The following is a 15,488-nucleotide window of genomic DNA, read 5'->3' as shown; positions in this document are numbered from 1 at the left end:
ATTAGACGGTGATATAGGTAATCCATAGCCAGCTCAGAATAGCTAACTACAGCTAAATGTCTATGATTATGGCTTTTCTTACAAGATATTCACAAGTTATTCTAATAATAAAAGAGAAGCTTGGAGGATCTCTGAGGGCACAAAAATGATTATATGGCATTAGTTCAACAAACATGTCAGTGTTAACAAACAAGATTATTATGTAAAGCAGAAACAAAAGGGGGTGTCAATGTCCAATATGAATCAGAACTGTTTATACGATATCTGATAAAGCGATAATTTTATTGTTCCACCCCATCATCTAAGTCATAAGATCAATTTCCATTCAAGATACACAAGCATGAAGGAATAGACATACAAGATTCTAATGTGGGTAAACTTCCAACTTTTCCAATGATTATGCTATATGCCATCAGTAAGGAATGGTCAAACAAAAAGATACCTTAGCAAAATACTTGGCAGGATTTTCAGCAACTCTGAGGATTGCAAGAAGAGCAACTTCAAAATATCCAGATGTCTCACTCTTCACAGCCTGGAAAGGGCCTTATTTCTTAACAAACTGCCATCGATAAATGCTGACATGGGAAGGAATGAGCAAAGAAAGCATTACCTTTTCAAGGGAGCTACCGTATGTATGAGAGTAGCAAGAAGAAACAGCTGCTAAATGTGCACTGCTTCTTTCACTGAAGATACGGATGAAAGCCTTCTCATCTGTTCCTAATCGCTTCTCACCAGCTTTAAAGAGGGCCTTTGCATCATTAGCTACCATTATAGAATCAACCTCAGGGCCTTCATAACGTGGCATGCTTACATATGCAAGAAGCAACTACCAGAATAAAAATCACCATTTTAGGAAGTCGCATTTCATTTCCATTTCAGTTAGAGTGGATAATGCTGGTGATCTCAGATACATTTTGACACTTACTTTTAATCAATAGCCACAATAGCCATAAAAAACTCAGAAGAAATTTATGCTACATTAATTTGTTAATCTAAAGAATGTGAGATATTCAGCATGTGGAGCTAACCCTGCATTATAGTTTATTGTTGTATGCAATTCTAAGACAGCAGATATCAGGTGATATCTCAGCCGTTGCAGAAACAGCTCACACTTCATAATAATACCTTTTATTTTAGAGTCAGCAAACTGATCAAAGAGAACTGACATGAATAGTAACCCTGCAATACTTAAAAATTCATTCTAAAAGGTAAATGTGAAGACTTGTGAGAACACTTTTCTTTTCACATTTACTGCATTGAAATGATCTGATTTCACATAATATATTCTTCATTTATTGCATGCTCAGTTTTCCAACTAGAATTAAGTCATGAATAACCTTAGATCACATCATCAGAATCACAAAAAGAAAATCCCATGAAGGCAGTGTGCTTGCTTCAACATATACAGACATTTGTTAAACCCACAAATAGCTCAGGAAGATAGTTTCATGAAATCCTTGAAATCATATAAATGGAGACCTCATAGATGATTTAGAATGCATTCAGACCAAAGATTTGGAACTTTCAAAAACCTCACAGCATGCATTGCGTGGATTCTTATTAACTAATTCAATCAATTCTTGTGTAGCAAAAGCTTCCATACAGTGCAAATAAACAACTAATAATCCAGATTTCCCCTAGATATAGATAAACAGCGTCCAAATGGACATTCAACTAATAGATCAGTCATTCTAATTTGTGTTAAGATGTATGCAAGAACTCAAAATAAGTAAAAAGCAGTGTCAGAGAAAAGATGTTCAAGTTAGAGTCCATACAGTATAAGCATGCATGTATCTGGAAATAAGTAACCATGCTTCTCTAGGTTGCAATGCATTAATGTCTACCTTTTGGATGCACTTCAACCTCTCTAAGTCCTAATAAGTTAGCATACTTTGTTCTTACTTGAAGGACCGTAAGATGCCACAATAATTAGGTAAGTTGGCTAGACATTTTATATTTTACTATATTGCCTGCAGTTCCAAAAGATTTTAATAGTACCAACATATCTAATTAAAAGTTCAAAGCATTTTTTTTTGTACATTAAAAATTTAAAGCATTAGTAGCCACATCTTATAGGTAATTTGAGTCTGGCCAGACACTACTAAGAAAAGCTAATCCATCAAACAGTTCCAATAGTTGCTTTCCACTCTTCAGTTACCAACCAGAAATGTGAAAAAATGTGTCAATGCATGCATGGAACATCAGAAACAAAATTTACAGATGCCAACATGAGGCCAGCAGAATTTGATGCTCAACTTTTTCAAATTGGAGAAAAGAGTAATTGAACATTTCCAATCAAACTCATATGTATTGAACAGCTAATGCAAGAAATCACAGAACTGGAAAAATAAATTACGAATGGATGATTTTTGATAAAGACAAAAAATTCCAATTTCATAATTTTAAATCAAAGATGTAGCAAAAACAGTATACACTATTTTGGCATGATAAGGAATAACCTTTTGGTGATCTCCAGAGGTTTGACGATGAATGTCATGCTCAAGATAAGAACCAAATTTTGCATAGTATGCTTGTTTAATTATCTGTATCATTGATGGTGTACGAGAGCATATTGCTTCAGTGGCTGCTTGCAAATCAATGACATCTCCACTGAGTGCCTGCCTTAATATAGTTGCATCACGTCCTGGTGGATCAAGAACCCATAGGAGCATTGCTCTCTGAGATGGAAGTCATTAAACAACCGTAAGGCACAACCTTCATCATAACTTTACATAAAATTATATTGTATGCTCTAATCACTTATGATTAGCACTTATGACTCTATTTTTTATAAGTAATCAAAATTTTGAGAGCTCATTGCACCCAACTCAGTCAATTTTTTTCCTTAAAATTCTCAAGATAGCCTTCTTCGAGTTTTGCTTCACACCTTTAGGTTTCCACTGAGCTCAGAAGATAAGCGTTTGATGAGCTCCTCAGAATACATGGCTCGGTATTCCTGTTGAATGAGTGCACGTTGTGTTGCATCGCGGTGAGCAAGAATGTTTACTACTGCTGCACTGTCACAGCCGAATCCTGAATCATCACCAAGTCAAAAGCTGAATATAAGGAAATTTTAAGACAAGGAAAATCTTAACCTGAAAAAAATGGTGAAGACCTGATTGATAATTTGCATAAGAGCACCAAATGAATTATTGAGATAAAAAAAAACTGAATTTGAAAAATTGAAGTCCAAATGCTCTGCCGTTAGAACCAACAAACAGAAGCATTCAAAACTTTACCAATGGCATGTTTGGTGTTGCTTTTGCTTCTAGAGAAGAGATTTTTTCAAAGTAATTCATCTGAAGTACTTGTAAGAAGTGGCTTATACTTAATTCCAACAAATGGTAATCTCAAGTTGCAAAAGAAGCATTTGTTTGTTTATTCGATGTCTGGCAAGGATGTTAGAACAAATTCATATAAATTAAATTCTGGCCATTTCAAAGACTAGCAGTCATACTTTCTACTATGCATGGTGATTTAAAAAAATGAGCAAAATAATTACATCAATTTGATACAACTGAAAAGTTTAGAAAAATTATGTTAGTAGGTTGCTAAAAAAGGAAGAATTGTACAACTATGTGATTTTTCTTGATATTTTTTATCAATATAAAGATTAATTTGTTTAAGGTAAGTTACCACCAAAAGCTGACCCCTGATAGTTGGGATAAAGTTTAATGGTTATGTCTATGGTCAAGGTTATCACCAGTTTGTTATTGATAGAAATACATAAGATAATATCAGAACATGATTTTTATCAGATTGTAGTTTGGCCACCCATTTATCCTTTTGTTGATAGGTCCAAACTACAAAGATCTTGTGCAAGGGCTTGGAGCAGAACAAATCTTGAACCCAGGGATGACTGGATGCAATCATCGGTATTAAGGGAGCACCCTTGCCTTCTGGAATACAGTGTGAAGAAGCCATCTAACACACGGGATCATATGCATCTTAGAAACCATATTTTATAGGAAAGACTTTTCCAATGGTGCATCAATTTTGAGTTCTGCTCAGATATAGAGTTAACTAACAAATCAATATTTAAAGGTTGAAAGTTATCTATCCATTCTCCTCATTTTAGATGCTCATCTATCAGCCGATTACTCCATTCATCCCTTTTACCTTCTCTCATTTTCCCTTTTCCACCCATTAATAACAGCAAAATTAAAGTGGATGATAACATTGTAGATATGAAACCTGTAGCAAAAGGAATAGTTGCTGCGAAGGCGGCCTACAAGAAAAGATATGAGAAACCTGGAAGTTAATAAGCTGCATGAGTTGGTTATGGTGAAGTATCTAACAAGCACGCCATAAGCACTTTGAATTTAAATGTGTGTGGAGAACATATGGGATCACTATGCCATGTTGTCCACCATGCTTGACCACTGGGGCTGCTAGACACAAGGCTCACTGCCTACTTCTTGGACCCATTTATTTGCCAGGGAAAAGAAAATGGTATAGCCTGATCAATGATACATAATGGTAGATGCAAACATTTAAGGGGATTTGCACATAATTGTGGATTAGAATGGCGTTGAAACCATGGAGATGGCTTTCTTTTAATGTTTGTGAAATCGCAAAAGGTCACAAAGAAGGGAATGGGCTGGAATCCAGATAGTTGTTGCAACAGTTACCTTCTAAAACAAGGAAAAAAAGGTTAAACAGCAGATTGTTAATCTTTCAGAATCAATAAACTGTATCCAAATTTCATGAAAGTGGAGCCAGTTTAGGCAAAATGTGGTTATGAGACCCAAAGGCACTTACTTGCACACCACGGGAAGGCCGCACGTGTGCATTCAGATGATGTACAAACAGACAGGAATATAACATCTACCTCCAATTCTAAAGCTAGAAAAAAACTAACTAAAAGCATATAAGAAGCAAAATTTAAATAATTAGAACCAAAATAAAACACAATGGACAGAAAAGACAACAAAACAAGAACCAAAAATCCACAGAGATGATGACACTGCCTCATGACCTTCCACCTGACAGATATTCTATATACATTTTAAACAAAAAAGTGGTCATAGCCCATCCATAGTTTATCTGCCGATTTTATCATAATTATGTCAATTGGCTCAAACTTCCTCCCAGTACCATCATCGCTCCATCTTTTCCCATTGAAGAAAATATATACTATTTCATTAAACTTGATGAACTCCTAAGATGCAACTTTTCCATAAGTTTCTATTAATTTACATTTTGGGTACTGTTTGGGAAATCTCTGATACATTCACGGATTCACCTTACAGTAATACACATCCTTAATGAATTACCAGGAAGACTACAACAATTCTTAACCAAAAAGATTTGGAAAATGTAAAACTAGCGTACATTGGTCCTAGTTTCCAACTTCATGGGTTATTAAATTCCAACAAAATGATTGCTTGAACCTTCACTGACAAGCACCACCCTACATTTTGTTAGCTAGATGACATCTCACCCCTTTACATGATGATAACATGTACTATGACCTAGCAAAGAACTTGAGCATTATGGTCCATTAGGGGTCAGCAGAATTTCAATGAAAAATAAACAAAAGTACCTACCATCCCCATGAGCACTACAAATCCTTTTGTAAATTCTATTCTGACCTTGGAAAGCAGCCACAGTCCTCCAAATAGTCCATCACCATAAGTAATATGTTTACAGAAATCAAATATAGCATTAAAATAGCAAATCCATAGTTCTGAGAAACTTGGTATATGTAGGGAAGGTATCGTGTAGCGCCCTGAACCAATCCAACCCAATAATACCTGATCTGACCTAAAGATAGCTATCTTACTGCATAAGTAGGGAAGTATAGAAGGTATTGTAACTGCTATCTTGCAAAATCCATCCCATCCATCCATCTATACACAGACGCATCCATATATAATATAAATATACACAGTACATATCTATCTTTAGTAACGACGTGAGAATTTTATAGATAAAGAAATCCAGACCAACACCAAATATAGAGGATTGGACATTGAGCCAGTCCAAACCAACCCATTTTCCCCATCAGATTAGATGGATGGTATTATAAACCTAACCCATTCCGATCCAAATTATAAATGGATTTGTTGGATCAAGATATCAGACCAAAATTTAAGCAGGCTTCGGTCTGGATCAAACATTGCCCTCAGCATCCAATCCACTTACAGCTTAGCTGTGACCGCTCCTTTTTCATTTATAATCATAAATTGGACTAAAGTAAATCCATGAAGAGTAAAACTTTCCCATGATTCAACAGCCTCAGACAAGAATAATACCGAGCAACAGGAAGTAACAAGGAGATAAAGAACGGACCCAGTTCTTTGATTCCTTTATTCACATCTACTTTTCTTTCTCTCCTTCTAGCCAGGGCCATCCAAGGCAGACCCTGATGTTTGTGCATGTGGTCAAAACGCATAAAACAACAGAGCAACATGCAATGCGAGAAGTCAGTCGACATCAATCAATCAACCCAGCAGGTGAGCTGAACCCCTAAACATCCTTCCCAAACCAAGTTCAACCCTGGTTGACCTAAAGCAGAATCCAAACTAAGTCCAACTACATCAAAATTTGCAGATGACACGGCTTCGGTAAAAACAGAAAGCTGCCAAAAAAATCCTCTTTTTTTGCAGTAAACTCTAAATTAAAATATTCAATAGCCAAAACCCTAGGATGGAATTTTTTTAACTTGCTAATAATCTATGAAGATGAAGAAGATTTGATCCTCAGAATCCAAAACATACTCCTCCATTGTCAATTTCCAATAAAGCACGAAGGTAAAGACAAATAGCAGAACAACCCACTTCCCAAAACCCAACAAAATTTTTGAAAAGCTCCCTTTTCACTCAAAAGAACCCCTTGTTTCCTTTTTTAACAGCTCCAAATCGCAGAATCCCCAAATCCGAACACCCACAGAATCCAAACCCCAATAAAACCCACCAACAACAAACAATCATTCAACCATCTCACCATCTTCAATGCCATGAAACCACATCAAACGCTCAATTTTACGCCGAAACAACAATATAGATCACAGAACGAATAGCATAACAATCTGAACCCAAGCAAAAAGGGTTAAATCAACGTAGGAATTTAAAATTGGAAAGCAAAACCAAACAAAATCAATACCTTTAAAGGCTTTGTAGAGATCAATGGCGTCCTGGCGAGGGGAAGACAGAACCGGCGGAATGCTCAAAGTCGACATCTTTGCGTTCTCTCCCGTACCAAAAGCTCTCGAGCTTTTCCTTCTCTTATCGCACCTAAAATATCCGCCCTTTCGCCGCGCAACGAAGCGCGTCCTCGTGGAACACCACGCGTTCTCTCTCCTAAAAGGCTCCGTGTCAGATTTTGGCAGCCTCTGTTGATAACCAGGTGGAGTGAAACGGTTACAACCGCTAAAAAAATGTGGTCTAACCAGCCGTTTGTTGGAGATTTAATTTATAAACAATTTAAATTTTTAAAAACCAATTATTTCAAAGATTTTAATTTTATTTTTTAAATTTATAAACAATCTAAATTTCAAAGCATGGGAAAGCAAAACTTCATTCCAAAAATAGCTCAAGTTGGATTTTATTAGATTTTGAGTAAAATGGACAGGTGACCACATACATATGCACCCGACTTGATCGTGCTGTGCACATGCACATGACTCCACAAATCTATATCTAATAAAGAAAAAAACTGTTCATATTGGCAACGTTCTTATATTTTGATTCAAATAAGTTTTTTTTTCAATTTTTTAAATTTTTTTATAATATTATTATAAAATTTTACAAATAACAACGTAACAATTTTTTAGTTACGTTGTTCTAACACTATTTGCACTGGATAGAAAAAAAAAAAAAAAAAAAATTGAAGATCTTTCGGTTCATGACCACTTGGTTTATAGATCTAATATCATAGACTTGATTGGTAACAGCGACTCTGCATGCATCGTACCAATCCTTAACTACTCTATCGGCCAAATGAATTAAATAGTGATATAGCAAGTGATCGGCAGCATCACTTGAGAAAAAATAGCAATTAATAAGTGGTCGTTGGGAGAGTTGAAGAATTTGATTTGGGTTGTTGGAGTGGATGTCTTGAGTCATAATGAGGGTTGCGGAGAGCTGATCATGAATAGCTTGCCCAAGAATTTATCTAGTCTAAACTATTTTTGTATGCAAATGAGTTAAGAGGACACTATAATTTATTATTCGATAAAAAGAGAAGAATATCCTTAAATGGTTCCGTTGAGACCATAAGTATATTAAAGTCCCATACAATTAATTAATTTGTAATAACAAAGATGACTCTGGACCAAGAAAAGAACAATTTTTTTTGCATGCTCATCTCATGATCATCAACCTAAACCGGTAGCTAGGAAACTGCTGGGCATGGCCAGTTTTCCTATACCCTGGCAGGGCCATAAATCAAATTTCATAGCCATCAATGGTCTCTCTCTCTCTCTCTCTCTCTCTCTCTCAAACAAATTCAATGTGCTCTCGTGAATCACATGAATGCCTTATGTTTCACGTTCATACGCTGGTCATGACGGTTCACACGTACGCATGAGCCATTGACTGCATTTGGTTCGAGTCAATGAGCTAAAGCAAGTGGGAAAGCAGGGTGCTATATGGGCTAGCTTTTTCCTTGGCTAGTTGAGTGTGGAGCAAGTACATAAGAACTTTTATATTATTCTATCTTGTATTCCTCATCATCTAGTATTGCATCATACGCAAATGACTTTAATTTTAGATAGGTTTGACTTGGCAACGAAGGGACTTGCCGGCTACTTGTTTTCCTTGCTTTTCTTGTGAGATACCTCAGACATCAAAAGCAAATCTAGCCACCAGCTTTGTAAGTATCGATTAAGAATCCAGACCAGGTGTGGGTCCAGTAAGCATTGAACTGCTCAGCAACAAACCTTCATGCTAGATGGACCACTTGTAACCTATCAACATCTTTTGTTAACATGCCTCCTCTCGAAACAATCTCCAATGACTAATTCTATGACCTTTTCGTCCCAGCATGATGCATTGGTTAGGAAGAAAATAAGGTAGAGTGATATTAGGTGGGAGGAAAACAACGTATATAATGGCATCTACCAGATCAACATATGGTTTTTTAATTTATCCGGTTGACATTATTGGCAACATATAAATGTTGTTAAGATGATGGTTTTCTGTGGGAAAAAAAAGCTCCATGATCGTGTTGAAATTGAATGTGCTTGCAAAATTTGCTTATAGAGAGAGGCCGTCAAGATGATGGTTTTCTGTCGGAAAAAAAAGCTCCACGATCGTGTTGAAATTGAATATGCTTGCAAAATTTGCTTATAGAGAGGGGCCTTGCTATACCACTACGGTGGTAATCCAGCAGAATGGGTTTTGATTTCCAACCAAGCGATCTGAGTTCAAGTGTCGGTGGATGTTGAGACTGCAATTAAATGCCAGACTTAAATGACCCAGCCGGATGGGGACTCTCATGGTCACACCCAGAGGAGATTGCTACGTCGGTCATTCTTCCTCACCTCATTTTTTTTATCAAAAAAAAAAAAAAAAGATTTTGGTTATACTTGCAAGTGCTGTTAACTTGGTCAAAAATGTTGAGTAAAGGAGAGCCAGCGAGGGCCTCATATGTACAGATTGAATTGGAGATGGGGCAATTAGCTTATGTAGAGTTATGTCTCAATACGGTGAATCCAGGGCACATGGTATCAAGAGTTGATACACATGTACACATGTGTATGGCACAAAATGGTAAAGAAGCTGAAAAGCTAAATATAGCACCTATCTTAACAAGCCCAAAAGACTATACCACAACATAGCCCTCTAATCAAGGAGATCTGTATACAGATGGGAGATATCCTTCTCTTTAATTATTTTTACCAAAGACTAGTATATAGAAGGGAGGAGTTTTAATTGCAAGGGTGGTTCCCTACCTGATGCATCACTATTATAGCCAAAGGCTCATGGCTTGGCACTAAAGTATTATCCACTCTGGCCTGTGGGTTTTTCAATTTTATCTTTCAAAATGCACCTCATGTGAGAAGGATTGTCCCTTCCTATATAAGTCAGAGTTTTTCTTGACTCACAATTAATGTGTGACCAGTGAGATCCTCCCTTCTACACCACAACAACAATATTTTTTATAAAAAAATATATTATTATGCCAATTTTAGGCTTGCCTTGCTATTTGGAGTGCTTGCATATTGCTTGAGCAAACAATGAAAGTGACTTAGCTTGCGTCCTAAATTAACTAAATATCTCTACTCCAACATCTTCCCCTTTTTTGCTGATAGAATTTCTCAACATGCTATTCCCTGCTTTATTTGTAGAGTAGTTATCATCTATGCACTTCCTTTGATTTTACAACTATAGTTCAAATGTACAGAAAGTGGGCTTTGGCCCTGCAGAAAAGTTGCCTTATAATCTTGATGTCATAGATTCAAAGCATGGATCAATCTCTCCGCTTGCAAGGATAAGGCTTAACAGATGCTATGGTGACAGGAGTCTTGTGTACTAGGATTAGTCTTAACATTACATTATGGGTATTGGTGGGGGTGTCACCTTGACTTCAGTCAAAGCCAAACCTTCCTTAGATCGGCTACTGCCGAGGAAACATGGTCAGACCCTGCCAACCTAATCTCATCTATTGTGAACAAAGAGAAGACTGGCCCAATTAGGTAGACCTCATAATCTAGAGGGAGATCAATCTTTCAATCGTGGTAAGCCAAATAAGGCAATCGTAACCACATGTGGGAGGATCTGCATGATAGCCAGGCAATAGCTAGCTTACTCTATGTTCCGAATATGGGATGTGATTTTCACCAGCGAGATTTGCGCATACCTTTCAGAACGGTCACCACTCAAAGCAGGAAGAGTAGTTGCTCCCCTTCTCTAAATAGAGAAAAAAAAGAAGAACCCCAAATAAGTCTCAACCTTTCACAAACTCTCCTCTTTCTATTTCTTTATATTTCTTTGATTATCCATTGATTTGAGCATTAGAAAGTCCTCCAGAATACTTTCGATTAGAGATTTTATTTGTAGGTCCGTTCTCCACTTGTTGGTGTCGCCCACTTCGGCTCACTCTAGTCTAGGCTGACTTCAACCTCGATTCGGCATCTGTCAGACTAACCGACCTCAGAGCCAGCTCGGAATCGGTAGCAACAAATATTTAGAAAGAAGTCCTGAGGTTTTAATTGATTGGGATAGCCTAAATCATGTTTTATTATAATATGAAATGTTCAATGCATATATTCATGGAGAACCATGTAAATGTAGAGCTTCAATATCCATCCTAGATGTTGAATTAGAATAGTTTAAACTTGAGTGAAAGGCAACAAGCATTGGAGATGATATAATAGAAGTTGTACCTATTGCTGCTAATACTACTACAAAATAGGGCTACGGCAGCGATTTTCAACCACTGCCATAGCTCAAAAAATCGCTGCTATAGTCTGCGACAGCAGTTAGACAACTACTATCATTGTGACCATCATCGTAGACCTATAGCAGCAATTTTTTGGGATATGGTAGGGATTATGTCAACCGCTGTCATAAAAAGGTATGGCCGTGGTTTTACAACCGCTGCTATAGCAACTGCTACCATAGCTTTTTATGGTGGTAGTGGTTTTGCAACCGCTGCTATAGCAATCATTATCGTACAGCTATGGCAGCGATTGTCCAACTATTGCTATAGATACTACGGCAGCGGTTTGGCAACTGCTACCATAGCCTTTCATCGGTCAAAATGGCCGGTAGGTAATGGATGGTGGCCGGTCAGTGGGAGGGGAGGCGGCGGCTGGCCCCATCGGAGTGACGGCGGCGGCAGAGGGTGGCGACGGCGACCGACGGTGGTGGCGACGGCGACCGACGGCAATGGCGACAGCCGACGAGCGACGATGATGGTGGGGGGCCCAGAGAGAGAGAGATCGCAAAATATTTAAGCCCATGCTGTTACTGGTTGACTATTTAAGTCGTTATATACAGGTTATTCATTTCTTCCATAATCGATATGAGACTATCATAATCAATCATAAGTTGGACCTATGGCAACGGTAACCGATAATCGCTACCATAGACGACCTATGGCAGTAGTTATCGGTAACTACTGTCGTAGGTCTAATCTATGGCAGCAGTTAGTGATAACCACTACCATATGTAGAGATATGGTTGTGGTTATCATAAGTACGAACCGTCTCAATCCGACAGTCCTAGATATGTCGATTATTAAAATTTGATTTCGACGGTCACGAACAACCGCATGATGATCTGATAGATAGAGATCATCGATGGGTCCAAAAATTTGTAATGATGATCTCAGTGATATTTGTATTACACTATCAAAATTTTATTTCAATCGGACATCATTATCATAGTTAATTTAGCACGAAATGATTTAGACCGTTAAATAAAAAATAAGTAATGAAAAGATCAAATGGCATCCGATTATCAGATGATTTTTTAGATAAATGATCTTTTCTACTATTTTAATCGTTTGTACGGTGATGATTGTAAAATTCAAACCACACATATATGAATGATCTAAAACTATATATCGCTTGCTATTCATTTTTAAATTCTTTAAGTAATTATACTTGTATTTTTGTAAGATGTACTCAAATAGATTCTAACATATACGCATGGTTTGAATTTTATGATCATCACCATATAAATGATTAAAGTATTAACAAAGATCATTTATTCAAAAAATAATCTCAATCGGATGTCGATTAGCCTTGTGATCACTCATTTTTCATTTAACGATCAAAATCATCTCGTGCTAAATTGATCATGCTAATGATGTCCGATTGAAATAAAATTTTGATAATATTCTACAAATATTATCGAGATCATCATCGTAAATTTATGGACCCATCGATAGTTCTATCTATCAAATCAACGCACAGTCGTTCGAGACCGTCAAAATTGAATTTTAATAATCGATAAAGCTAGGGCTATCGGATCAAGATGATCTTTTGTAAAGATACTCTAACGATAATTATTTAGATAATGAATGGTGAAGATGTGTTTGAAATTTTATTTCATTATTACAGGTTCACGTAATCATCCAAAATTATTTGTAAGTATCGACTAAATTCTTTAAAATTCTAATTTGATGGGTAAAATGATGTTTTTTCACAAAATCATCATTGTAGCCACGTAGATCTTAAAAAGTTATATGAAATAAAAAAAAAAAAATCACTGAAATCCGACCTCTGAATCAAAAGTTATGAAATGACAAAGTTTTTACTTACGACAGCGATTATAGTAACCGCTGCTATAGGTGATATAATCGTTGTTATAGATCACCTACGGCAATGGTTATTTATAACCACTATGATAGGTATAACATACGGTAGCAGTTATAGTAACCGCTGCTGTAGGTCTGATCTATAGATAACCGTTGCTTTAGGTAGACTTACGACAACGGTTATCTACCTACGGCAGCAGTTATGGATAACTGCTGCCGTAAGTTCTATGGCAGCGGTTTTAGAAACTGCTGCTGTATAAGTACTGTCATAACTTTTTTTTGTAGTAATATAAAATATAACCCAACCTATTTGCATTTTAAGAGTAGTGCTTGCTTGATTGACAAGGTTACAAGTCTAATATGTAAGGTGGGATTGAAATTGAAATGGTAAGATAGACTAGCAAAAGAGAATAAATTAAGCATAGAAGGTTGCTCGACTTTATCTAGCAGAGATATTCTGATGCTTAAGTCAATCCAAATCTTAGAGAACAGTAGAGATTTAAGAAAGTTATGAAAGCAAGAGTAGCATAGTATAACTGTATTTGGAGGTCCCTCGAGTGTAGCTTATAAAGAATAAGAGTTAGTCGGTTATTGAAAAAGACAAATGTGCACCTTAACTGCTTGGTGAGCAATAACATGTTACATACATTGCGAGACTTAATTGCATAGGATGTGTGCTCATGGACTAAGTTATAATGATTTAGGATCTCACTCAAAAAAATTAGTCAAAAGATATTACGTAGATTCCTTGACCCTATATAAGTATCTAAGTCCTTTTTAACAAATAATCAATATGAGATTAAACACATGCCTGTATGAGTCTTTACATACTCCTTCCACTTAAGTCCTAGCATCCTTGCCTTACTAAGGATCCAAATTTGCATAGATCAATTTATAAACACTACAATTGGCCTATAATTAGCTCTAACAAATCCATGCTGTAATATCCTCTAGTCCATATGGATTATGAGCTGAATCAGCTCAGATATCATTTGTAGCAATCCAGAATCTCATCTAAAAAAATTAGTTAAAAGATATTATATAGATTTTTAACTCCGTAGTCAAAATTTTTTCAATAAATAATTAAAATGAAGCTAAACATATGTCTATATTGATCTTCACATAAACAGTAACAACCATTTAATGAATGAGTTTTACTGTCTTTACGGTGCCTTTAGTGAACGTCACTTGGTAAGCTTCCATTAGCCGGACTAATTAGGCCTGCAACAATCGGATCCGAGGCATATCAATATGCATTGCTTGTTATGAATGATTTATTTAATGATTCTAAAAGCATGTAATTTAGCATGATTAGTAATTATGCCCAAAGATAAATTTCATATGTTCATCATTTACCAAATTAGGTTGCTCAATCATCCGAACCCAATCTATCCTTGAATAATTGGAGACAAGTAGGACAGGTATCTTTCTTTTTCTTTATTGTAGTCATATCACCCAGCAATTTTTCACGGATGAGGACGTGGCGCAGACGAATTTCATTGTACCGCTCAGCGACCAACTTCCATATTAGATGGACCACTTGAAACCTATGATCATCTTTTGTTCACTTGCCCACCCGAGACAATCACCAACGAGTAATGACTTTGCGTCCATGATGCATTGCTTAAGAAAAGGACGTAGTGTGATATTAGGGTTTCAAGTGGTATCTTCCGTACAAAAAATGATTGATCTTATTTTTTTCACGACATCAACCATTAGAGTATATTTTGCACAGATCTCCAAGCAAACCGAATTTTCTGTTTCATCCTTTTATGGATCTCATAGTGATTATTGCATGATTCAATGATGCACGTCATGAAAAAATTATATCATTTTTTTTGTATGAAAGATACCACCCAAACCTGATATTTGGTGGGAAGGGGACAACTTACACAGTGGCATATGCCATTCAACGTACGGTTTTCTATATGGTCCTTGTTGACATCATCAGTAGCTGACATGACGGTTTTCCATGGGAAAAATTCCGTGATTGTCTTAAAGGCACATGCAAAATTTGTTTTATATAGAGAAAGGCTTTGCTATCTTCATTTTGGCTACTTGTACGTGTTATTCACTATGTCAAAAATATAACGTGAATAAGAACCAGTGACAGTGAAATTGCCATTTCTTCTGGTCATGAGCTGTTTCTTATGATTCAGCTTATGGTTCCGGTACTAAAATATTTTTCAAGTCACAGTGATAATATTTATAACCAACTAGTTTTAGAGAGTGCCTGATTCGCGATCGAAATCGAAATAGAAACGGCTTGAAATCAA

The 15,488-nt window shown here is 36.5% G+C and overlaps 1 protein-coding gene across 4 annotated transcripts in view; it reads right to left on the bottom strand.

Moving 5' to 3' along the window:
- Window positions 1-7,299, bottom strand: part of LOC140852081 (annexin D5-like) — a 207,683-nt gene extending 200,384 nt beyond the window's left edge. For all 4 annotated transcript variants that reach the window (XM_073244847.1, XM_073244846.1, XM_073244844.1 and 1 more), the window contains exons 1-5: window positions 7,108-7,299; window positions 2,888-3,033; window positions 2,460-2,678; window positions 611-826; window positions 443-532 (exon numbers count right to left, since the gene is read on the bottom strand). In XM_073244847.1, the coding sequence (XP_073100948.1) occupies window positions 443-532; window positions 611-826; window positions 2,460-2,678; window positions 2,888-3,033; window positions 7,108-7,183 (747 nt within the window). In that variant the 5' untranslated portion in view covers window positions 7,184-7,299. The remainder of the gene's footprint in view (window positions 1-442; window positions 533-610; window positions 827-2,459; window positions 2,679-2,887; window positions 3,034-7,107) is intronic.
- Between the last annotated feature and the right edge of the window lie 8,189 nt (window positions 7,300-15,488).

The sequence above is a fragment of the Elaeis guineensis genome, chromosome 10 (assembly GCF_000442705.2).
Source record: "Elaeis guineensis isolate ETL-2024a chromosome 10, EG11, whole genome shotgun sequence".
Taxonomy (NCBI): Eukaryota; Viridiplantae; Streptophyta; class Magnoliopsida; order Arecales; family Arecaceae; genus Elaeis; species Elaeis guineensis.
The sequence above is the reverse complement of the archived record's forward strand: the minus strand, read 5'-3'. Positions and strand labels throughout refer to the sequence as shown.